General features: G+C 39.9%; 1 protein-coding gene across 4 annotated transcripts in view; it reads left to right on the plus strand.

The window, feature by feature from the left end:
• The first annotated feature begins 1,030 nt into the window (after positions 1 to 1,030).
• The window catches only part of ATP13A4 (ATPase 13A4), a 122,359-nt gene continuing 96,937 nt past the window's right edge, over positions 1,031 to 26,452 (plus strand). For 2 of the 4 annotated variants that reach the window (XM_045037120.1, XM_045037121.1), the window contains exon 1: positions 1,031 to 2,725. In XM_045037120.1, the coding sequence (XP_044893055.1) occupies positions 2,663 to 2,725 (63 nt within the window). In that variant the 5' untranslated portion in view covers positions 1,031 to 2,662. Of the gene's footprint in view, positions 2,726 to 3,401; positions 3,549 to 26,452 lie in introns of all 4 variants that reach the window. The other 2 variants (XM_045037123.1, XM_045037122.1) reach the window with 2 other exon arrangements.

The following is a 26,452-nucleotide window of genomic DNA, read 5'->3' on the forward strand; positions in this document are numbered from 1 at the left end:
TGGGGCACTGGGATGTTTTACTATTAGAACTCCTGGAGGAACGTGAGGAAACTGTCACTATTTCACAGTCGTCGGTTCTACTGGGCCATGTCGTTGGAGATGATTTCCTACAGATTTCCCTGGGTTTCACAAAAATGTTTCGTGTTCTTAGGGACTTCTTTTGCTATTCAAGTTTGGCTTCAATATTGTTATTGCATGAGTAGATTTGTTGAGTGACATAAGTTTGGGCGAAGGCTTTCCTTGAACTCTTAATCATTTGCACACTCATCCTCACCCACGGTGGTGCCCGAGTTGCCAAGTGTATTGAGGATCCCAGCCAGGGGCACCAGTGCAAGGATTACCAATTATGGACAAGGGAATGAAACCCTCTTCTCTTACCTGCACTCTGGCATCAGGATGCTTATCACCACTTTACATACTAACACTCAACCCCCATCAGTTGGTGCAAACTTTGAAATCTCACTGTAATCATCTCTCTCCTACATATTTGAACGACTGCCTGCTGGAGCTCTAACGGGTTCACTTACCTTTCTGTGAGGTAAGTTTTTTATTGAGATAACTCTCACTCACAAAATCGCTCTTTAAAGGTGTGCAATTTAGTGAACTTTAGTATATTCACAAAGTTGTGCAGCCAAAAATCACTGTCTAATTCTGGAACATTTTCATCCCCCCCCCCAAAAAAATCCCATACTCCTTGTATTTTGATCTTGTGGTGAAATGCTAATTTCACTTCTATTCATTTGATGAAATGTGTGCTAATGATATTTGGAAACTCAAAACAGTATGCATATATTTTGTAATTCATATTACAATAGCTTAGTATTTTTTATGTTTATCTTGCTGATACTTTATCATTTGATCAAGGTTTTATGTGCATGCATGCATACACACACACACACACACACACACACTTTAGTCTTGATCTTTTTTTTAAGTTTGTTTATTTATTTTGACAGAGAGAGAGGCGGAGAGAGAGGAAGAGAGAGAATCTCAAGCAGGATCCACAGCTGACAACATGCAGAGCCTGATGTGAGGCTCAATCTCATGAACCATAAGATATAACCTGAGCCGAAGTCAAGAGTCTGACTCAGGCGATTGAGCCACCCAGGCACCCCTAGTCGTGGTCTTGTTAGGGCTACTAGGGTCAAGTTGGGGATATTAGTGCCAAGAGTTGTAGCTTGAAGGAGTGAGTGGACACGGTGAAGGTAAAAATAACTCTACTTTATTGAACACATACTTCTTCCCTTGTACTGTTCTTCACACAACAGTTTTAGGAAGTTCTAGTTCAGGTAAGTTCTATTATCATTACCTTTATGTGAGGAAATAAAGGTTTTCTAAAGCTTATGACATGTATTATCCTAAAATGGCAGAACTAGGCCATCTTGGTTCACAGCCCAAATTGAAACCCAGGCTCTTCAAGTTCAGGGCACACACCTTTAACCTCTATGTACTACTACCTGCTGTTATATTGGACCTTTAGTTTAATGGCACCAACAGCACTTGATTAGAGCTGTACAATATGCTCTCCCAAGTCCTCATTCAATGCCTCAAATTACTGGATGAGAAGAGGCAGCTCCTGTAGGTTAAATAATCACACGGCTCACAGAGCATGGACCAGCAGCTGGGATCCAGGTTTCTCTCCAGAGCCACAGTGGCTGTGTGTTCCCCTACACCATGTTGAGGCTTCTGACAGCTCTCTCAGACTTCTGGTCCAGCTTTCATAGTAATAAACCGCCTTCTATCATATTTATTTGTACGTTTGAATCCTGACGTCAGTCTGAGGGTAGCAGATATCACTTGATTTATATGGGCAGTCCCCGTGCTCAGATTATGTATATTGAATGAAGGTGTGGATAAATTAAAAAATTAGTCTTGCCACATAGTCATGTGAATATTTTATTTCTAGACTTCCTCAAGAGTTTAACCACCAATATCTTCGTGAGAGGAGACCACATACAATAGTTTGCTTATACCTTTGTTCTTTCTCTATGGTTTTCCCAAAAGTAAACTCAATTCCACATACACATTGAGTAGAACATTTTTGCATGCACAAAGAAATGTGATTACAAATAACTTTGGAAGAGGATTAGTCGTAATTTGTACCTTTTGTAAGCAAAATGAATGAGGATACTATTAAAAGCTGGTGGATTGGGGCTTTCAGTAATCAAATAAAATCTGCAGCTCTGTCAGCCACCCCTCCCCACCCCCCCCACCCCAATTCCTTAGCCTCTGTGAATAAAGCAGTGACCTGGGAGTTCTTGAGCCCGCTCCCCCACTCCTCGGAAAGGTCTTGCCAACTCGGCATTGTCCTGTTGGATTTGCAGTCAGATGTCTTATGCTGGCAGGCACTGGGCAGGCAATGAGTTCTTTCCCTGTAAATTGGGCACAAAAAGACCGGCATGGGAGCAGCCTCTTTGGGGACAGCTGCTCTGAGACAATGCTGTAAGCAAGGCAGAAATTCCTCCTAGCAGAGGGCGACTGGTGGGAGGAGTTCAGTTTGCTAAGTATTGTCATTTGCCGAGAGTAGGTGTGTGCACAAGAAGGAGTCTTAACCTGGAGAATCATTAACTCTTTCAGTCAGCTGGCTAGCTGCGGTGGCTCGGCAGGTTGGTCTCGGAGGCTCCTGCTCAGGAAGGCCAGGGAGAAGTGGAATCACTTTTTCATGGGGGACCACTTTGAGAAGGGCCAGCACGCTCTGCTCAATGAAGGAGAAGAGAATGAAATGGTAAGATTCTAGCCACACTCCCCTCTTCCTATTCCCATTCCCCAGCCTCCGATACTGTCCCCTGCCACACACACACACACACACACACACACACACACACACACACATGCATGCACACATGCACACACATGCGTATGCACCACACACACACACTCTCTCAGACATTCACATGCTTCTTTGCAATTTGACTCTGGTATTATGTGAGAAAAGGTAGTGTCCAAAAAGTCTCTCTGTCCCATAAATGTAATCTCTGACAGCAGAAATTTGCTAGAATGAAAACACTGTATTCATTTTATCAAGAATGTTCTCTTTTTAAATGAAACAGAAAGGGAGAGAAGCACAATGCCACTTTATGAAGCATTTTTGAGCCTCACGAGTCTAGCAAGTTCTGTTCAGAACTTTAATGATTTCAGCAAATCCCTAATGCTGGGATGCAGTGTATTCCTTGATAGGAAGAAACAGAACATCCACAGTGAGGCAGGAGTGCTGCTGAGTCTTTGACTCTCTTCTCACATATCTGTGTTCACAAAGAATGTTGGACTGGGAAAACATAAAATATTAACAATTATCAGCCTACACACTTCGCTGTTTACTTCTACAATTTTGCTTGTATGTCTCTAGGTATAGAGATTGATTACAAAAAACTTTCTGCAGTTCACTGTCTCTTTTATTTTAGATGTGTTCTCCTCTGAGGAACTATAGGAAAATCAAAGATGATTCTCATGTTCTTGCTGAATTTAAAGCTGTATTTGTCAATTACAATGCAATCAAGAGAGAGTTAGAAATGTGTACTTCAGATTAATAAGGCCTTTCTGCTGATTGTGTAAGTATAGTCTATACCAGTCATGGTGTAATTAAAATGTTAAAATGTGGTACTCCCATTCTATAATAGCATTTTATCTTCTTGGAATTAATATATAAATAAGAAACCCAAAAGATGTTTATTTAAAATTTTTCTTGGTTAATTGCTTTAGCTCTGACTATTAAATTCTTTGTTCCTAAACTGGTCTTTCAAGTCTAATCTGCTTACCTGTTCCTATAGCAACAACATTTTTTGGACCTTCAAGAGTAGATCCCTTTTGCTATCAAAGCTGAAAAAATTATAAGGGAATAAAAGGCACCCAAATCTACATGGGCTTCTTAACCATCTCCTTACTTCTTTTGGATTTGACTCTGCCGAATGACAAGTGTCTTTAGGCCCTAAGCAAATATCACTAGAGATGACCTCTGACCCTATGTTGAGGAGTGAATCTTCTATTATTCCCCATATTGAGTTGAAAATTTGACCCTCATCTTGGAATCCCTTCGCCAGAAGGCAGGGGCTCCTCCCTCAAATCCTCAGATGGAAACACACCCACTCTTTTCTCATACTCTCATTTCTGCTCTTTGACGATTTGTCATTCAGTAGTCATTCAGAGTCATCCACTGGCTAGTAGACATTCCTACTGCTAGGGAAACCACCGTCCTGCTACTCTAGCCTACACATTGCGGCGTGGCAATTTTGTTCACAGTTCATCCTCATAATGGCACCGCCTGGTGCAGCAGGGTGTCAACTTCATGTTGTGTGCCTCTGAAAGTCCAGTTAGGAGGCAGCCTTTGGTATGGAGAGGCACTCTGTGTTTCCCGGAGAGCGGTCATTTGGCCAGCAGTCTCCCTAATGGGGAGATGCGGCCATTAGTATGCAGTCTTGGGCTCTCCATCTTGTTCCGCCTGGAGAGACCTGGCCACCTGCCTGTTGCTGTGTCTGATTCTGTCCCTTGTAACTCACTGCTCCATTCCCCGTACCCAGAGCTGTAAACTTCCAAAATTATCAAGATCTCTTATTTATTTATGTATTTACTTATTTTTTATTTACTTCTTTATTTACTTATTTATGACAGAGGATAACTGACACACAATGCTATATTATTTTCAGGTGGACATTCCATTGTCAGTGATCTGACAATTCTATACATTACAAAATGCTCACCACAATAAGTGAGGTTACCATATGTCACCATACAAGTTTATCCCAATATTATTGACTATATTCCCTATGCTGTACTTTCCTACCCCATGACTTCTTTATTTCATAACTGGAAGTTTGTACCTCTTAGTCCCCTTCACCTATTTTGCCCATTCTCCCAACCCCTTCCCCTCTGGCAACCACCAGTTTGTTCTTTGTTTATGAGCCTGTTTTTTGTTTGTTTGTTTGGTTGGTTGGTTGGTTTTTTAGATTTCACATGTGAGTGAAATCATGTGGTATTTGTCTTTCTCTGACTTATTTCACTTAGCGCTGTAGCTTCTAGGTCCATCCATGGTGTTGTGAATGGCAAGATCTCACAAAAATTATTAAGATGCCTTAAAATTGTTTAATGTTTATTTATTTTTGAGAAAGAGAGAGAGAGAGAGCACTACCAGGGGAGGGGCAGAGAGAGAGGGAGACACATAATCTGAAGCATGTGCCAGACTCCGAGCTGTCAGCACAGAGCCTGACACAGAGCTTGAACTCATGAACCATGAGATCATGACCTGAGTGGAGATCAGATGCTTAACCAACTGAGCCACCTAGGTGCCCCCCAAATTATTAAGATATCTAAAAGATAGGGGCGCCTGGGTGGCGCAGTCGGTTAAGCGTCTGACTTCAGCCAGGTCACAATCTCTTGGTCCGGGAGTTCGAGCCCTGCGTCAGGCTCTGGGCTGATGGCTCAGAGCCTGGAGCCTGTTTCCGATTCTGTGTCTCCCTCTCTCTCTGCCCCTCCCCCGTTCATGCTCTGTCTCTCTCTGTCCCAAAAATAAATAAACGTTGAAAAAAAAAATTAAAAAAAAAAAGATAGTCCACATATTTTTATAGTGAGATTGAGTTTACCCAGTATTTTCTTGGCTACTAGCTAATTTGGTTTTTACTATACTTTGTAAGGTACATACTATGAATCACACCTTAAAGATGAAGAAATTGATGCACTGAGAATTTACCTAAGGTTGCATCAGCCAGTAAATCCAGGAGCTGAGATACCATATGAATTAAGTTGGTACCTCTTTTTGCCTCTGGACCTAAACATAGCCTGGTGATACCTTTTTCAATCCTTCCCAAGGACATTGTACTCTTAACAGATCACACTTCCTCCCTTGATATAACAAAGCTTGGGAGAATGTCTGATCTTCGATTCTCTAGGATCTGTTTTGTTATATATGATTTGTAGATTTGTAATTCCTGAATAAGTCCATCTTTTCTGACTTCAATTTTAATCCCTTTTAGAAAGCCAAAAAATTATCTACAAATATGTCACCCCAAACTGTTTACAGTTTCTTGCTTTATAATATACATTATTTGGACCTTTGCAGAAGTTATTCCTTCAATGACAGAAATGACTTCAAATTTCAAGAAAAAACAACATTTGGGGGTTTAGCCCTCATGTCAAATGAATAACCAGAATATTTCCAGGCCTAAAGATGCCTGGGACTGTCTTCCATTCCAGAACAAAAGTAATAGGAACTAAAGAGCAACTCTAGGTGATATGAAAGTAATATTTCTTAAGTGCAAAATGAGACAAGAGACAAGAGAAGAAAGAATTTGTTAGAAGGACAAGGAAGAAAGGGAGGGGGGGAAGTAACCTTCAGAACAGGTTCCTCCAGATGACTGACTCCTAGGCAGTGCCTCTTTGAGTGGACCAGAGGCCCAGCTCTCACTTGCCTTGGGCTAGCCACTTGCTGCTCTAGCCTGTTTCCGTATTTGTCGAATAGGAGTGGTCCTTCTTGCCCTATCTGTCTCACAGGGCTCATATGAGGATCCGCTGAAATAAGCTATGGGGAAGGGTTTTGAGGAGTATAAAATTTGAGGTAAGTGTAAGCTCCTATTATCTAAACAAAGGAAAAGTCAGGGCTTCAACAATTAACCAATTGAATGACTACTACCCCCCAAAATGAGGTCATCTCTTCTCACTAAATAATGACAAGGAAGGAATGTACACTTCTATTCACAAGCTACAGAGACCATTTATAAAGAGAGAACTGAGTTCCCTTAGACCTTGTAGTGCTTACTTTGAGAAAACCTCTCCCTGTCTTGGGACTATGTTTCCTCCATTGTAGAGGGAGAGTATCCGACCACCGGGGAGCTCGCATTCCTTTGAATTCTATTGTTACATATTTATGCTTTGAAACATCTTCGAAATACTGAGTGCTCATTTCCTTACAAATGACTTAACAAAGATGTCCTGCTTTAATTGATTAGAATATTGCTTACCATTATCCTTAGTTACACCCTAATGAAACCATACTCCTTTGGGGGAAGTGTTTTATTCTAGCGAGACTTGTTTCTGAAAGTAATGTTCCCCGATTTTTTTTTCTTTCCTAGGTTCTAGAAAATACAAAAAAAATCAACCCTTGAGTTGTTTTCTGATTATAAACATAACATGTTTACTATAAAAATATTGAAATGACAAAAAAAGTCTAAAAAATGAAGTAGATAGGATTCATAAATCTTCCACTCAGACCATGATCAGTATTGTTGACTCTCTTTCTAGACTTATAAAAAGTGCATACGCAAAATTCATCTAACATATAAAATTTAGTAATTTTTTACTACACTTTACTATTATCTATACTGTTGCGTTTATTTACATCTGTGTATCTGTATCATGGAAATACTACATAATGGTGTGCTACTTATGTCTCTTTCGACTCCACATTCAGTAGCCTGAAATGAATAATGTTGCGAATATTTATGCCATAGAAATCGGTAAATGCAACACAGGACTTACATCCTGACCCACCTGAAGGCCAGTTGGTCAATATTTACCAGCATACCACCGAACATATTATTTCTTCAAGACTTCCATTTCCCCCCGATACATGTCTAAATACAGGAAGCATGTTGTATTTGGAGATCACCCATTTATTTGCACTATGCCTCATGCCAAAACACAATAAAAGCAATCACACTCTATTCTAAACATGCATACACATTCACAGATATATTTTATTTAAACAAAAAATGGAGTCATTCCATCTATACTTTTTTATGCTGTCCTTTTCATCACTGCTAAAAACATATCATGGATATATTTTCCTTTTGATAATTATTGCTTCCACATAACTATTTTAATGTTTAAATTGTATTTAAATGAACTATGCCATATTCAGCAAATACCTTGTGTGGCATACTTGTGTTAGTTCTAAATGTTTTGACTGCGATGGGCAACTTTGTACATATACTTTCATATATTTGTCAGTTTATTTCCATAGGATAAAGTCCTAGAAATAGCACTGATGCACAAAAGGGGTTGTATGTTTAAATTTTGAGTGATGCATAATGCCAAATTACCTCTCATAAGATTGTGCATGTACTAAATTTACAGTCTGACTCGCAATTTTTTTGTTTTTGTTTTGTGTTTTAGAGAATATTTGCTTTCTCTACCCCATTTGCCAGTGTTGAGCATTATCCATCTTTTCAACTCTGGTTCGTCTGATATATGAGAATGATACTTTATTATTGTATTACTTTTGCATTTCCTTGGCTTGAAATTGAGTACATCTCTACATGTTTAGCAGCATTTATAGTTTTTTGACCGCAATCTCTTAACGTTATCATGTATGTCATAGCAACGAGTAGACTGCATAACTAAAGCCTGGTGAGTGGGGAAAAGCAAGAGAAACTCTTTCTGAACTTCCATGTCATTTCTGAGAACAGCAAGAAGTCAGTGCTGTGATGAGCGCATAATAAGGCAGCAGGGTGGTGTGTGGTCTTTGCCACTTTGAAAGCCCTGTCGTGCCTTCAGCATGAGCAAGGGACATCTGTCCTCACCAATTATTTGGCTCACTTTCAGAGCCGATGTTCGTCTTTTCTTCTCTAACACCAGGAAGCGAAAGCACACCCCCCCACCTCAATAGCCATTTATTTATTATGCTCCGTGAGCACCTCCGAGTCGGTTGCCAATGTTAACTAGTGAACCCACAGATCTCATAGTGGGGGAATTGTGTTCAGACTGAGACATTTTGTCAGTTGAAGTGTTCAGGAAGCTGGGCCACTGGCCAAGTCTAGTGTCTTTATTCTTGATTCATTGCTGCAGAACTCCCATGAAGTCAACTCATCTCGGACATAAACTCTTGAGGGGTAAGATTTAATTGCTTCTTGAGGACAGGGACCCTGCTTGCTTCACCTTTCTCTAGCCTCCCCCTTCCCTTTCTCCCTAGCCTCAGAATTTAGCATAGTGCTTGGCACACACAGTCAGGGCATCTTTGATAGCATGATTGCAAGCTCCATTAACCTGTAATTTTGCATTCTGAGAATAGGGAGGCAGCAGGGCTTAAAGGGAGAAGCAGTTTGAATAATCTAAAAAGAAACTTAGGAAATTGTATGTTATTTGTTTGGAGTGGCCAATCATCTTATGAATTTATCAATCGACTCCTCTTTCCTCCAAGCATAAACAGAGCTTATTCTTTGGAGTTAATTAGCCATACGACACTATTTTTCTATGAGATCCTTTATGCTATCCTTTCATCCGTTCATGTATCAACTCAACAAATATTTACCAAACCCTTACTCTGTGCCAAGACTTCTCTGTGCTAACCAACGAGGATTTTGAGTGAATAGCAAAAAGCTTTTGTTTTTAAGGAGTTCACAGTCGAGCGGGCAGGCCTGAGTACATAATTTGTGGGGCCTAGTGCAAAATGAAAATGAGGTGCCCCTTGTTCAACAATTATTAAGAATTTCAGGGTAGCTCTAGCCGAGCATTAAGCCAAGTTCAGGGCCCTTTTCAGCACAGGGCCCTGAGGAATTACTCAGACATGTGGCCATGAAGTTGGCCCTACAAGTGGGGGAGCCAGGGGCACAAACGTAATGAGAGTATGATAAAATAGGTGCCACTGGGAGAGTTATGTACATGGAGTTGTGGGAGTGCAGATGAAAGAGAAACTCAGTCAAAGACAACTTCAAAGGGAGAGGTGGCATTTATTTCCCCTGGAGGGGTGGGTGAGGGCAAAATCATGAAAGGCTTTATAAGACACCCTCACGAGTGCACATTTTACCCTTTTGATTCCCAAACACTGGTCCCTGAAAAAACTGTGCCAGAATCAAGTTGAAGAATCTGTAAAGAATAGATTCCCAGACCCTGCTCCAGACGTCCTGAATTAGAATCTTTGGTGGTGGAGCTAGAATTGGTTAGAATGATTGTGTTGCCAGCCTGGTGGACACAATGATGCTGCTGCTGGAAATGAGAAATAATATGGTAGGATTCACCTTTCCAAAGAATGTTGTATCATGGCGACAGGAAGGTTGGTGGGAGGAGGAGAGACCAGGCAGGAGGTGTTTGAAATATCTTAGGTGAGAGATTCAGTTGCAACTGCCGCCTTGACACAGAGGATGCTGAGTAGAGAATGGATTTGAAAAGTTACTTAGACTTGGGGAAGCCTGGGTGGCCAGTCGGTTAAGCGTCTGACTCTTGATTTCAGCTCAGGTCATGATCTCAGGGTTCATGAGTTTGAGCCCCGAGTCGGACTCTGCACCAACAGCACAGAGCCTGCCTGGGATTCAATCTCTCCCCCCTCTCTCTCTTTCTCTTTCTCTCTCTCTCTCTCAAAATAAATAAATAAACTTAAAAAAAAGAAAGATACTTAGAATTGAGAAGATTTCATGATCCATAGATTGTGGGGTAAGAGAGAAGAGGTGAACAGGATGAGTAGGATTAAGGGTGTCTTTAAGATTCCTAGTTTGTACAGTTGGGCGGGGGGGGGGGGGTAGTTGATGCAAGCACTGAATCCCACAGGGAAAAGTAGGAACAGGTCGGGAGTTGAAATGACAATAATAGTAGCAAATACCTATATGGTGATCGACGTGGACTAGGAACTTTACACACAGTAACGTACTTAATTCTCTCAGAAACCCTCTAAGGAATTATCACGTCTCTTCTGCAGATGAGGAAACTGAGGTGTAGAGAGGTTAAGTAGCATGACCAGATTCATTTGGCTAAGTAAATGAAAGGCTATGGCTTAAGATCCCAGTTTAAACATAATTGTTTACTGCCTCTTAATTTTTCTGAATTCTGAATGTATTACTTTAGCTGTTAATGGTGGCAAAAACAGCAGGACCGTAACTGAAAGAAATACAACATTAGGAGACAGGAGACTACTAGCATTGTTGGGTTGGCTCTGCTGTTATCTATTCTTTCACATTTAAAGCAAATCACAGTCACCTCTCTTTGACTTTATCTCATTTACAGGGTGGAGATAATAAAACCTTACTAGCTTGAACCAGGGACCAAGGCCAATGGCTTCTTGAGGCCTTCTCTAATACACACAAAGGATATGATTTCACAAGTTCTAAAACAGGTGGATAAAATCACTGTGAAATATCTTAAGAAATTTAAGTGACACTTTTGATTTTTTTCAAAGCACTATGAGTGTTTTAGTCAAGAAAAGGACAACCCATCTGGAGGCATTATGCCAAGTGGGAACTGAAATTTATGGCAGTTGTTATGTGAATTACTTCTGAATAAAGAGTAAACCCATTGATAAATGATTAACCAGTGCTGAACCCTATAGGGTCCTCAGGTCTCCAGAAGACATAGAGCACAGGAACTTGGCCTTCAGAAGCATTGGTGCATTGGTGACGTGTCCAGAGGAGATTCATTCCTGGGTGCCAGTTTCAAGGCTTTGCCGCTATTTTAAAGCATTGTGAAGACTAGCCAGAGTGGGACCGCCTACCTACATGGCCTAAATCCCATTTCTGGATGCCTGTCATGTAAACCTTGATGAGTTGTCTGAAACCATAGCCTGGGTAGAGACGGAAGGCAGCTCAAAACACTGCCTCCTCAACTCTGTCCCCAGCCTAAGGCTACCCTTATGGAGAACGAACACAGCTATGCCCTAGATGCCCCCTCAGGTATCAGGGCAGAGGGGAGGCCCCAGTGTGCTGCGTGCTTTCCAGAGAAATATGTCCCCCAGGCTAGGACACTTTCTGATTTTACTAGTTATACACAGAGGGCTCTGGCTGGGACTATAATTATTTTGGCATTTCCAGGATCTATTAGTATCTCTCAGCCATGAATGGAAGATTTTGAAACTGTGACTCAAGTCTCAGAATCAGTAGAGATGATATGGTGAGATTAATGTTTTGAGGCCAGTTCAAAAACAAAATAATCTAAGAAGTGAATTGGGTAGATAAATAATTACTTTTACTTGCTTTTTTAATGGAAAAATGAGGTTGATTTTTATGGCACACATTTACCTTCAACGTTGCTCTCCTTCAACTTGGAATCATCAAGCAAAGCATGGATCTTTAGGTCGGAGATCAAGCCACCATGTGGAGGTTTTTCCTTTAGCCCAATTACAGCAGACAGTTATTTACTTGTCATTTTCTCTGCTCTCCCAAATGTGGTCTGCTTGCTCTTCCCAGAGTACATTATAGACTTTCTCTGCCAGGGACATGTCTTCTCCTTGATACCTGACCACTATGGTCCTGCCGATTTACCAGAAACCCATCTCAAATCCGATTCCATGCCTTAAAGCTGTATGGGAGCCCCTGGGTCACCCTTGATCACTTCCTTGTCTGGAGTAGATTTAACTGCCTATTCGCGCAATTTTCACAAGGTTTTATAGTAGAGTCATGTGTTTATCCTTCTCCCCCAATAGCTTGTGAGAGACAAAACCTCCAGGTCTCTTTTTACAAAAGTACTAGTTCTCTGATCTTTTGGGCATAGACGCAAACAGGGATACCTCTTCAGTTTTCAGCCATCTGTGCCTGCATTACTCAAGTGGTGTCTCCTCATGCTCTTGTCCCTTCCCCAACGGTGACCTCCTAGGCTTGTCACCGAGTGCCAAGCTTCTAGAAGGGGTAGAGAAGGTTATCTGTTACCCTTATTCAATTTTGTCTTAGGCAGTCCCTTTGTGTCTGGGCTTTGATGAGCGGTGCTTTATTAATATTCCTGTTTATCTTCTCCATGGCAGCTATGTCTTATACCTGAAGTTGGCTTCAGTTGGCTTTTCTGCCCCTCCGCCAGCAGTTGCTTGGGCTTGATTTTGTAGAATCTTGGTTTCAGGATGGCAAGTTGTAGAAGATATTTACTTCTATCCTTCGTCCAGCATCAGTGGGTTTTTGCTTTCGTTCTGGTAGAGAATTTCCTGCTTAGAAGTAGCTGGCCTTTGTTAATCTGGTCCTAACGGTTTTATTCTCAGACTTTATACAGGGGGCCTTCTGGTAACTGAGGATATTACGTGTCCTCAGACTACACCAGTGGGGAAAAATTGCCTTTCTTTCCATAGTTGCAGCAAAATACTCATCTGTTTTCTCACTGGCTCTGATTAGATCATCCCCTTTTCAAACTTATTAGTGCGGCCAGGAGAATACCAAGCTCTGAGGCACATGTCCATGTCTGCAGTTGGGGTCAGAATCAGCTCTACATGAAGTAAAGCTGAGGGTGGTGAAGTGGGTGGTTTGACAGAAAAAAGTAAGTGAGACAAATGGGGACTGAGTGGTCTCAACAAAAAATATTAATGGAAACCAGAATTTCCAGTCTGATAGTCAATAAATAATAGTTTAACTGAACTGAATAGTGTTTATTTTTTAAATGTATATTTATTTATTTTTGAGAGCAAGAGAGAGCGGGGGGGGGTGGGTGGGTGGGTAGAGAGAATCCCAAGCAGGCGCTGCACTGACAGAACCCACGCAGGGCTCGAAACCGTGAACTGTGAGATCGCGACCTGAGTCGAAATCAAGAGTTGGATGTTTGACTGAGCCACCCAGGTGCCCCATGAAAAGACATTGTTTAAAGTAGGCAGTTCCCCTATGTAATTTTCTTTGCTAGAGAGAATATAACATTTGGAGCTTTCTTGCTGGTATTTTAGATTATCTGTGAAGAAGTAGAAAAGGGCTTTTAAATATATGTGCTTATTTTTCTAAAAAGAAATAAATATTTATTTTTCTAACTTTAAAAGTGAAACATATTCAGAGATTAAAATGTGTGCAACACGGATGTAAAAGAAGAATCAATGATTCCATCACCCAAGGCATATGTCATTAGTATTTTATCTGATCTATTTATCTTCCAGTCTTTTTTGTCTGTGCCTCACCTTTTTTCAATTAAATTTGAAATTGCACTGTGTAATTTTATGTTGTTTCTCTTCACTTAATATTATTACATATGTTTTCCTTCATGTTATTAAAAATACATAATAAACATTATTTTAATGACATAATATTACTTAATAATTACTCTATTCTTATATTCGAAGATTGCTTTCTATTTACTTCTACTACTAATATTGCAGTGAACATTTCTGCATATGAGTCTTGTCTGTGTTTTGTGTAAGTTAGAGGGATTTCTTTCTTTCTTTCTTTCTTTCTTTCTTTCTTTCTTTCTTTCTTTCTTTCTTTTTTTTAAGTTTATTTATTTTGAGAGAGACAGAGACAGCACAAGGTAGGGAGGGGCAGAGAGAAAGGGAGAAAGAGAATCCCAAGCAGGCTCTGCACTGTCAGCAGAGTCCCACACGGGGCTCAAACCCATGAACTGTGAGATCATGACCTGAGCTGAAACCAAGAGTCCGATGCTTAACTGACTGAGCCACCCAGGCGCCCTGGGACTTTTTTTTTTTTTTTTTTTTAAACAGAGAGTCTTTCTTAGTGGCCTAAAATCATACCCTTTGGAGGCATGCACATTCTTTCAAAATCCTTCTAAGGAGTAGAGATCTAGGCTAATAAGGAATTGCCAGGATAGGATCTGGTTTTGATGCTCAGAAGTGCATGTTTGCCATTGTCCATCCCAGAGAACTAGGAAGAGAGAGTGTGTACTAGGAAGTTGAAGTGTCTACTTAATGGCTTTTCAGGCAAAAACAGCAAGTGCCTATAAAGGGTCAGTTCTGAGCGCAGCGCACGATGAGGCTCTAGTAACAAACTCGGGGGCCTTCATATTTCATTTCAGAAAATTTCCATGTAGCTTCCTCCCGCTGTTTCTGCTATATGAGGAATAAGTAAAAGTTAGAATTTCTATTATTTTGGTATCAAACTGTATCCCCTGTCGTCACAGTTATAGTGTCTGTTCTTTAATAAAAGTCTGATTGTGGGGGATTTCAACCTTATGGGGAGAAAAATCTAATCATCTTCCTTCTGAACTTTTGCATAAGCTCCCAGAACAGGAAAACAATTTTTTTTGAGTTTTAACATTATTGAAATAATTACATACAGAGTACCTGTGAGTAAATTCATTGGCCAATTAAAAAATAGCGAGAATATGCAAATAAAAGTGGAATATTTCATTACCCCAGGGATGATGTACTTTTCTAACATTTGTGGACTATTTACTAGTCCTATGCCCATTGCTATGCACTTCGATGTGATACTTTATTCACGGTAACCTCATTAGGTAAATACCATTACGATAGGCGCAAAAACCAAATGTTTCCGTTATTTCTCTATGGCAGGGGACCACAAACTATTGACTGTGGGTGAAATCAGGCCCACTAACTTATTTGAAAATAAAGTTTTGTTGGAAAACAGCTGCCTGCATTTGTTTGCAGATTGTCTCTGATTGCTGTTGTACCACAAAGGCAGAACTGAATGCTTGTCAGAGAGACCACGAGGCTTACAAGGCTGAAAATATTTCCCGTGTGTTACTTTACAGAAGAACTTTGCTGACCCTACTCTTGTCCTTCTGATCGCTTTTATTTTTTTCTGACCTTATTTTTATTTATTTATTTATTTATTTAACACACACGTGTGGGGAAGAGGCAGAGGGGAAGAGAGAGAATCTTAAGTAGGCTCCATGCGGAGCACAAAGCTGACGCAGGGCTCCACCTCATGACGGTGAGATAATGACCTGAGCCAGAATCAAGAGTCGGTGGCTTAACCAGCTGAGCCACCCAGGCACTCCTGATGTCATTAAAGAAAAACAAAACAAAACAAAACTCTTTCTTCATTGCCATGGTAAAATGCTACTTGTTAGGGTTGTCCAAGTTTTCTCATATACCAGTGATGGTTTAGTTAAGGTCTGGAAAGTTTTGGGCTGGTGGTATTTAAGGATCTGGACTGGCTGTCAGTGTGGTCAATAGATATTTACAAACTGCTGTGGTGGAAAGTACTCTGTTTGGAAGCCTGGGTTCTTTCTGATATGGATTTTTCCATTAACCATTCATTTTGTGTGAGGAGTCCCCCTTGCCTGGCTTCCTTCCCCACCCCCACCCACCATCTCTAAATAGATCTAGATCTGTAGGATCTGTCTAATGTAGCTACATACCTATATCTTCATTTTGAGGTTGCCCAGACCCTTGCTTACCAGCATGAACATTGGTGTCCAGATCTATAAGAAGCATCACCTGTTGGAAATAGTACAGTCATTTATAACCAAGAGCCAGTGGATCCTTAGGTTCCCCCAAATCATGGAATTTCAGATATAGAAAATCACTCAAAGAGAATCTAGTCCAACACATTCATTTTAAAAAAATTCTTTTGTAACAATAATTGTAGATTCATATACATACGTTTGCAAGAAATACTACATAGAGATTCTGTGTACACTTTACCCATTTTTCTCCATTGGTAATATCTTGTAAAACTAAAGTAAAATGTCAAAATCAAGGAATTCATGCGGATAGGGCAAGGTACAGAACATTTCCATCACCACAAGCATCCTTCATTTTGTCTTTTTATAACTACATCCATTTTTTTTTCCCATCCACATGGACTCCTTTAGTCCTGGCAACCACTATTCTGCTTCTGTTTCTATAATTTCAAGAATGTTCTATAATATAATCATACAGTATGTGAACTTTAGGATTGGCTTTTTTACTCAGCATAATTCCCTGGAGATTGATCTAAATCATTGTGTGTATCAATAGTTTATTCTGTTTTATTGCTCAGTAGTTTTCCATGATATTCCATGGTGCCCTGGTTTATTTAACCATTCATCCATTGAAGGACATCGTAGCTATTTCCAGTATTTGGCTATTATGAATAAAATTACTCTAAACATTTGTGAATAGGTTTTTATGTGAAAATAAGTTTTTATTTTTCAGGGATAAACTCTCAGGAGAGCAACTGCTGGTTTGCAAGGTGTTTATATGTTTAGCTTTTAAAGAAACTACCAAACTGTTTTCCAGTGTGGTTGTACTATTTACATTCCCACCAGCAGTGTATGAGTCATCCTGGTTCTTCAAATCTTTAACCATTTTGACCTCTTATCTCTAACCATTCTATATATAGCTATAGTAATATCTCATTGTGGTTTCAATTTGAATTTTCTTAATAGCTAATGATTTTGAACATCTTTTTGTGTGCTTACTTGCCATGTGTATTTTCATATTTTTTGTCAATTATGTAATTGAGTTGTTTGGTATTTTACTGTTGAGTTTGAGAGTTCTTTATGTATTCTAGATACTAGTCCTCTATTGAATATGTAGTTTGCAAATATTTTCTCCCAGTCAAAAGCTTTTCTCTTTCTCTTCTTAACAGGATCTTTTGCAGAGCAAAAGTTTAAAATTTTTATGAAATCTAATTTATAAATATTTTCTTTTGTGGATAGTGCTTTGGATGTCAGGTCTAAGAACTCTTTGCCTAGCCCTATGTACCTAGGTTGTTTCCTACTTTTTTTTCTTAAAACTTTATGTTTTATATTTAAGTGTGTGATCCACTGTGAATTAGTTTTTGTATAAGGTATAAAATTTAGATTGAGGTTCATTGTTTTGCCTATGGATATCCAATTACTCCAGTGCCATTTGTTGAAAAGTCTATTTTTTCTTCATTAAATTGCTTTTGCACATTTATCAAAAATCAGTTGGGCAGAGTTATGTAGGTCTATTTCTTGGTTTTTATTCTGTTCCATTGATCAATGTGTCAATGCTACACAGTCTTGATTAAGGAAGTATAAAATAATTTTTTAAAATCAGGTAGACTTGTTTTCACTTAATTCTCATTTTTTCAAAATTGTTTTAGCTATTATAGTTCATTTGCCTTTACAAATAAATTGTAGAATAACTGTTCATATCTACATACATTTTACTGAGATTTTGATAGGAATTGTGTAAATCTGTATATTAGTTTGAGGAGAATTAAAATCTCTACTATATAGGGGTGCTGGGGTCGCCCAGTTGGTTAAGCATCCAACTCTTGATTCTGGCTGAGGTCATGATCTCATGGTCATGGGATTGGGCCCCATGTTGGGCTCTGTGCTGAGTGTGGAGCCTCCCTGTGATTCTTTCTTTCCCTCTCTCTCTGGCCCTCTCTCACCTCTCTCTCTCAAAATAAATAAATAAACTTCAAAAAATAATTAAATCTTTACAATGTTAAGTTTCCCATACCATGGACATGATGTCAGTCCATTTATTTAGAAGTTTCTTTGATTTCTCTTATCAGCATTTTGTAGTTTTAAACATGCAAGTCTTGTATGTGTTTCATGAGATTTATACCTAAGTATTTCATTTTTTTGAGAGGTTGTAAATAGTCTTGCATTTCAAATTTTAGTATTCAATGTTTATTACTAGGTTATAGAAATATAATTAATTGATTTTTATAAGTTTATCTTGTATCTTATAACCTTCTAGGAGGGTTTTTTTTTTTTTTTTTTTGTAGATTCCTTGGGATTTTCATATAAAAACATATATCACATGCAGGTAGAAACAGTTTTATTTTATTATTTTTTTAATTACTTAATTATTTTTTTATTTTTTATTTTTTGAGAGAGAGAGAGAGAGGGAGGGAGAGCCTGAGCAGGGGCGGGGCAGAGAGAGAGGGAGACACAGAATCATAAGCAGGCTCCAGGCTGCAGCCTCCCAGCTGTCAGCAGAGAGCCCGACGTGGGGCTCAAACCCAGGAACTGTGAGACCTGAGCTGAAGTCAGACACTTAACCAACTGAGCCACCCAGGTGCCCTTGGAAACTGTTTTAAATCTGTATGCTGTTTGTTTCTTTTTCTTCTCTAGCTACAACTTCTTATGTTGAGTATGAGCAGTAAGAAGAGACATTTTCATCTTGTTCCTAATCTCACTGGGAGAACATTCACTGTTTCATCATTACATATAGTTACCTACATGTTTTTAAAGATGCTTTGTGTCAAGGTGAGGAAGTTAGTTTTCATTTCTAATTCCCTGAGAATTTTATCATGAATGGTTGTAAAATTTTGTCAAAAGTTTTTTCCATGCCAATTGATATGATCATGTGGTTTTTATTTAAAAAAATTTTTTAATGTTTTTATTTATTTTTGAGACAGAGAGAGACAGAGCATGAGCAGGGGAAGGGCAGAGACAGAGGGAGACACAGAATCCAAAACAGGCTCCAGGTTCTGAGCTGTCAGCACAGAGCCTGATGTGGGGCTCGAACTCACAGACTGTGAGATCATGACTTGAGCTGAAGTCGGACACTCAACCGACTGAGCCACCTAGGCGCCTCTGGTCATGTGTTTTTTTTTTAATCTGTTAAGATGGTGGATCACATTGATTTTTGAGTGTTAAAGTAGCTTTATATCCCTGGAATAAATCCTACTTGGTAATGGTGTGTAATTCTTCTAACATATTGCTGCATTCTATGTGTTAGTGTTTTGTTCAGGGTTTTTGCTTCTGTGTTCCTGAGGAAGATTGGTCTACAGTTCCCTTCTTTTTTTTCTTTTCTTTTCTTTTCTTTTCTTTTCTTTTCTTTTCTTTTCTTTTCTTTTCTTTTCTTTCTCCCTCCTTTCCTTCTTTCCTTCCTTCCTCCCTTCCTCGTTTAGTAAGCACTTACTATGTGTGAGTCCCTGTGCTAGCTATTAGATATACAAAGAAAAGCCCTAGGCTCAATATCTGGCAGAGGATAGACTTCAGTGGGCTAGTGCTATGACAGCAGAACACACGAGATTCTGAAAGAAGCTACAGCCAATTCCTGGAAGACTTCACTGGAAAAGTGCCAATTGAAAAGAATCTAGATGCATGAACAGGAGTTTACCAGCAAGCCCAGTTAGGGGTGAAGGACATTCTAAGTCACGGAGACACAATGTACAAAGGTATTGACATGGGAAAGAACAAAGCACATTCCATTCAGAGAACTGACTGTTGCTTGGCAAAGCTGATGTGCAGGGTGTGTGTGTGTGTGTGTGTGTGTGTGTGTGTGTGTGGTGGAGTGGGATGCAAAGAACAGAGAGCTGAGGCTAAAAAGATAGTGTGGGGAAGATTAAGAACTTTGCATGCCATTCTAAAGGGATTTAAGAATTTTAAGTAGGTACCCAACTACTTTCTGGGCATTAGCACTATAGGTCACATCCTGAGAAACTCTTCAGTCTTGGACAAACTGGGATGGCTGCTCACTGTAGTAAGGAATTGTAATCAAGTGTCTGTTTTAGAAAGGTAACTCTGTAGCAATGTGGAAAACAATGTAGACAGAAGCAAAACTGGACACAATGCCTCTTGCGGTGATTCTAGTGTGAGCACAGGTTGAACTAATGAAGTATCAGGAAGGGAGAAGAGGAGACCAACTTGAGAAATATCTAGGAGACATAATCAATAGACATCGAACTAATTAGATGTGGAGGGAGAAGGAAAAAATATTAAAGGGAATCCCTAGATTGCTGAGTCATATAACTGGATGTGTAGAAGCAGTGGCGGAGTGTGTGGTTAATGTGTTTGGTTGTATTTATTTATTAAAAAGATTTTTGTTAATGTTTATTTATTTTTGAGAGAGAGACAGAGCGTGAGTGAGGGAGGGGCAGAGAGAGAGAGGGAGACACGGAATTTGAAGCAGGCTCCAGGCCCTGAGCTGTTAGCACGGAGCCTGACACGGGACTAGAACTCACGAACCGTGAGATCATGACCTGAACTGAAGTCAGACACTTCACCGACTGAGCCACCCACGTGTCCCGCTTGTGTTTGGTTTTAAACTTAAGTTTAATTCTGACTGAGGAGGCTTTGTAGAGAAAGTTTTATTGCAAAGTGTTTTTAAAGATTGCTAGGATTTATTTTTTGCTGGGCAAGGAAACAAGAAGGTTGGGGCAGGCCTCGGCAAAACAAAAATAAAAAACCTGCTTGAATTAAGGCATATTGGTGAGTAGGGTATTTCTATGAATGTGAGTAGTTACATGACCTACTCAGTTTAGGTGCTATTTTGCCTGATATGACTGATTAGACTAAGGGAAATAAGAGAAGACAAAGGTTGCTTCGCCATAAATATAGGATAAGGCAAGGCTACCCAACTGGTGTGCCATGAATGGCACTAGGGTGCTAGAGATGGAGTACAGGGGTTCTTGCAGGACTGTTGGGATATTGATCCTCTCTAGTTTTAAGTAGCCTCATCTATTTATCTGATCTGCACTGTGCAAATATTGTCATTTTACTATGGGTGTCATTTTCCATGTAATTATGGAAAAGATGTGGGAGCACTGTACTGAGGGAATCCTTTCTTTTGTTTAAGTTAGAGTTAAATTGACTTCAAAGTTACTGAAGTTTTTATTAGAATGCAAAATAACAAAACAAAAATTAAGTTTCTATTTCTTTCTGACTCATAGACTTTATTTTTTCACAGCTTTATTGAGATGAGATTACATATAACATTGTGTAAGGTCAAGGTGTTCCATGCAATGATTTGATATACGTACATATTGTGAAATGATGAAGTTCTTTATAAACAAAAACTTTGGATCTTTTTTCACCATCCCTGGTGGGACAAATGCTATTCTTTCTAAAAACTATACACCCATTAAAATAAAAGCAGCTGAAGTTTAGGTCATTTGTCTGCTGTTTTTGAAATTAGTGGGAGTGTAGCTATTAGTATTTGAATTCTTGCAGAATGACTATTATGAGATAGGGAAAGAACTTGATTAAAAAAGAACGAGCAAAATATACTGATATTCATATAAGAGTGTGTAACCTTTCCCCTCTTTTATTGTGAAATATATTCTTATATATATTAATATTATATATTATATCTATATAAAATGCACGAATACTTTTGTACAGATCAGTGGATAATTATAAGGTGAACATTTATTAACCATCATCTAGGTTAAGAAATAGAATAATGCCTAACCAGTTTAGAGAAACCAGTTAGAGGGGAGCATTAGTGTGATATTGTGAAATTTGAATATGGTTTGGGTATTAGTTGAGATAAAAAAATCACTGACCTGGAAAAAATGGAGGCCAGTGAATGAAAAAAGCAGACTGTATAAGAGCATTTACAGTATGGTTTCATTTCGGTTAAAGAAACAACATATATGCAGTTAAGTTGTTAATTGTGGTGATCTCTGCGTTGTGGGAATGTCAAGTTTTCATTGGTATTTTTATTTTCTGATCTTTAAAGTGTGCTTGGGGGGTTGCTTGGACAGCTCAGTCAGTTAAACATCTGACCCTTAATTTCGGCTCAGGTCATGATCCCAGGGTTGTGGGATCCAGCCCCGCTTCTGTATTAATAAAAGCATAACGCCTCCCAAGATGATGTCACAAATATCTGGCCCAGCATTTAGTGTCCCGAATTACTCTGTATCAGTTGGGTGTGACATCCCAGGATATTAGAAAAAGGTAGATATTCTGGTCTCCTTTATGTCCCACTATTCTCCCAAACAATTTTCCATTCTTACCAAGTTACTCATTTCCCTATTACTTACCCTAATTTCACCTTTTGCCACATCTGTCCATTTGCTTGAAATTCCTCAGCAGGTTAGGAAGTCCCTTTTCTGTCAGTCAAAACCAGAATCATGCATCATGGCTTGACGGTGACCTCTTACTGAATCGCGAGAAACCTTCCCCGAGGCTGTGCTCAGTTCTGACTGCCAGTTATGGAAATGAATCAAGTTGTCTTGTCACCCTGGGGAATGCTGTTGCTCGGTTGGTGAATCTGGAGCAGTGGCCAGGGAGTCACCCTGTGACATGGTAGCCCCCTTTCTCCGAGCCAAGCATGGGGCTTCCTGCACGTGGCGCACACCCTTTCCCAGAGGGCTGAGTTCTCCAGCAGGTGGTCTGCACGGTATGGTGGCACCAATCTGCACAAATAGTGCAACAAAAACCATCTTCTATTTTTCTTTCAAATGATGGAGCTTGAGTGAGGGCCACGTGGGCAGCTTTGAAGTGGAAATAGGCATCTCCGTAGAAGGAATTTATGACCTTAGAGGGGCACCTATGAGGGGAATGCAAGCTGTCACATACTTAGTATCGGGGAAGTTCTTATTGTTACAGTACTTACAGGTATCCAAATTTAGAGGGATTCAGGAGATCATATAATCCAAACCCCTCTCTGACAGATGGAGAAACTGAGGCCCAGAGAGGGAAAAGGGATTGTTGTAGAGGACCGCAGTTCAGACGAGAACCCCATCTCCAAGCCAGTCTTTTTTTTTTCCTACACCAGTGGTTGCGAAATTGTGGGCTCTGACCCTTGATGAGAGTTAAACTTATTGCTTTGGGTCCAACAAGCATTGGTGTAATGTCTATAAGCAAAAGTAGAACTCAGTCATTTGAGAGTGTATGGCATTTTTTTTTGAAATGTCATATGAGTGTGAAAAAATATATACAACCACTTTAATAATAATTCAAAACCCATATGACCGTTGCCTGAGTCAGAAAATGGAACACCACTAGCCCTCCAGAGATTCTCCTGGGGTCTGCCCTAACAAGGACCCATCTCTGTTGTCCTTCCAACCCCCATGCAGAAGTAACCTCTCACGTGGCTTGTATAATTATCATTTTCTTGCCTTTTAAAATGTTTTTTTCTAACTATGTCTGCATCCCATACCAGTATTTTAAAGGCTCAGATGACTGAAATCATACTGATCATCTTCTTTTGTATTTTGCTTCTTCGGCTTATTATATTGGTGAGATGTATCCATGTTGCTGCACAAAACTGTAGTTTATTCATTGTCAGGGTGTCAGAATATAGCATTGTAAGACTTTACTTTTTAAAAAGTTAATGTTGGGGCGCTTGAGTGGCTCAGTCATTTAAGCTTCCGACTTCGGCTAAGGTCATGATTTTACAGTTCGTAGGTTCAAGCCCTGCGTTGGGCTCTGTGCTGGCAGCTCAGAGCCTGGAGCCTGCTTCGGATTCTGTGTCTCCTTCTCTCTCTGCCCGTTCCCTGCTCACACTCTGTCTCTTTCTCTCTCTCTCTAAAAAATAAATAAATATTTTTTAAAAAGTTAATTTTATTGTTGGTGGACTTTTAGATTGTTTCCAGCTTTGAATTTTCCTTGTTTGTGTCTCTTGGTAACACAGGTGCACAAGTTTCTGTAGAGAAGATACTTACGTATAGAACTGCTGGATCACACAGTGTGCATATCTTTAACCATACTATGTGATGCCAAAGTGCCTTCCAAAGAGGTCTTGACAATTTCTCTCTTGCCAACAATGTGAAGCAAGGGTTCCTCATTATAAAAACGGGTGGTAATCATTGTTCTCTCACATGCTTTCTGTTCATTTCCACTACATGGAAAGTAGTGGCCCTCTCAATGAGAAAGCTAGGTAATATAATGCTTCTAGAATGATTTTTATCTACACAGGCCCTTGTTTAGTCATATATATAGATATAGATATAGATATAGATATAGATATAGATATAGATATAGATATAGATATAGATATAGATATAGATATAGATATAGATATGTGTATATATAGATACAATCAATATATTTATATTGATTTTATGTTGTTTGAACAGGTAGAAACAGAGCTGTTCTGGTTGAAAGGGCAGTGTTTTGTGGGGGCATGTGTGTTAAGTGGGAGGGAGCTCAGAGTACACCTGGGCCCCAGCTCAATGTCTGGCACATGGTGTAATTATTAGTAGGGTTATCTGAAAATGGAACAGCCTTCCCCAGGAAGTAGAGTTTGCTTCATTGGAGGTGTGGGAGTTCCATATTGTGAAAGAAATACAGGATCGGGTCGTTTCTGATCTTTTCTAAAATCTTATGGTAAGTGACAAATAATCATACCTGGGGAGAAAGACATATAACAATACTTGGGAATATAATTTATTATCCAGATCAGTTGTCTATTGGTCAAAGAGTAGGAGTCCGACTGACTTTGGAAGGAGATCATTGCTTTTCCTAGGCTCTCTTTCTATATGCCTTGGTTTAAGAAGTCTCTTAAGATCTCAGCTTCCTGAGGCACCTAGGTGACTCAGTTGGTTAAGCATCTGACTCTTGATTTCGGCTCAGGTCATGATCTCACAGGTCATGATCTCACAGAGAGTTGGGCTCTGCAATAATAGCATGGAGCCTGCTTGGGATTCTATCTCTCCTTCTCTCTCTGCACCTCTCACCCTCGTGCTCTCTCTCAAAATAAATAAACATTAAAAAAAAAAAAAAACCTCAGCTTTCTTCCCTGAAAATATTTGACTGGATGTTTGCTGTGATTCATCAAGTTGTAATAGTCTATGATTACCATTTTTGGCTTTTCTGTTTACCAGTCTAAAAATATTCCAATCTAAGAAATTACAATATAATTGGATCCATTTGTGCACTCAAACAGTATTTGTGGGCCTATCATGTGCTGGGAACTGTTCTACTCTGTGCCAGGGATCCCGCAATGAAAAAGACAGACAGAAGTTCTGCTCTTGTGGAATACTGCCAGGAACAGATCACAAAAAAAAACTAAATAAAAATATCAAATGGGGATAAAGGGCTTGTGGAGGTTTAAAATAGGATGATGTGCTACAGAGTGATTGGGTGACTTCCTGAGACCATGTGGTCAAGGAAGCCAAAATCTCAATGATAAGGAGGGGCCAGATATGTTGGGGCACCCCTGAGGGTTTAACAATTAACCTTAAGTCTAATCGCCCTCACAATAACAACCGCCTAGTTTTGAATAATGTTTCCAACCACTGCTATTCCATTTCAGTGTCCTAACAGTTTTGTGAGGGAGGCATAAGTGTTCTTAACTTTTAAGTGGGACAATGATTTCCAGATGATAAAACTAGTAAGTGGCAAAGCCAGGTCTTGACTTCAAGTATTTGGTTCTTCTTACACGTGGCTTTTTCCCCTGCTCTGCCCAGCCTTGGGTGTTTACACTGTTCAGTGAGTAGACTGCCCTGACAGGATGGTAGCCCTACATACAGACCTGTCTGTGCTTTGTCTTATGTCACTCAGGTGTCACCAGAAACATTTTCATTTGAGCACCACATGAGAACCTAGAATATGCCTCTTGCCCAAGATTGCCAGACCAGAAGATTAGCATGTTGCTGGCAGAAACCACCATCTGGTTGCTGGGTGGAGTCCCTCATGCCTAGTTCCCCTCTCTCTGCAGTTTGAAGCTTGTGAAAACCTGTTTGAGGGGAACCTAAGAACGTGTCTGAGCAGCACCTCAATTATGTCAAATAGCTCAAATGTGAGCAATTAGCAAGAGTTAAGCCCTGTCCCCCATGACACCTGCCAGATGACGATGTCAGACAGCTGAGAAGCAGCCTGGGGGGGCGGGGGGAGCGTGGTGGGGTGGGGGAGGGGGCCGTGTTAAGTAAGAAGGACCTGACTCTGTTATCTATCAGAAGGCTGACGAAAGGTACATTCTTTAACTTCTTTGAACCTTGCCTTCCTTATTTCTCTCCCACCGCTGAAATTAACTTTGTTATAGAGTTTTGATGATTAAATCAGAATGTGGGGGTGCCTGGGGGGGGCTCAGTCTGTGTCCAACTCTTGATTTCAGTTCGGGTCATGATCTCATGGTTTGTGAGTTCCAGCCCTGCATTGGGCTTTTCACTGACAGCGCGGAGACTGCTTGGTATTCTGTCTCTGTCTCTCTCCATCCCTCCCCTCATGCTCTCTATCAAGATAAATTGAAATAAACTTTAAAAAAAATGTTTAAAAATCAGAATGTGGAAAAATATATATT

This window comes from Felis catus, chromosome C2 (genome assembly GCF_018350175.1).
Source record: "Felis catus isolate Fca126 chromosome C2, F.catus_Fca126_mat1.0, whole genome shotgun sequence".
Lineage (NCBI taxonomy): Eukaryota > Metazoa > Chordata > Mammalia > Carnivora > Felidae > Felis > Felis catus.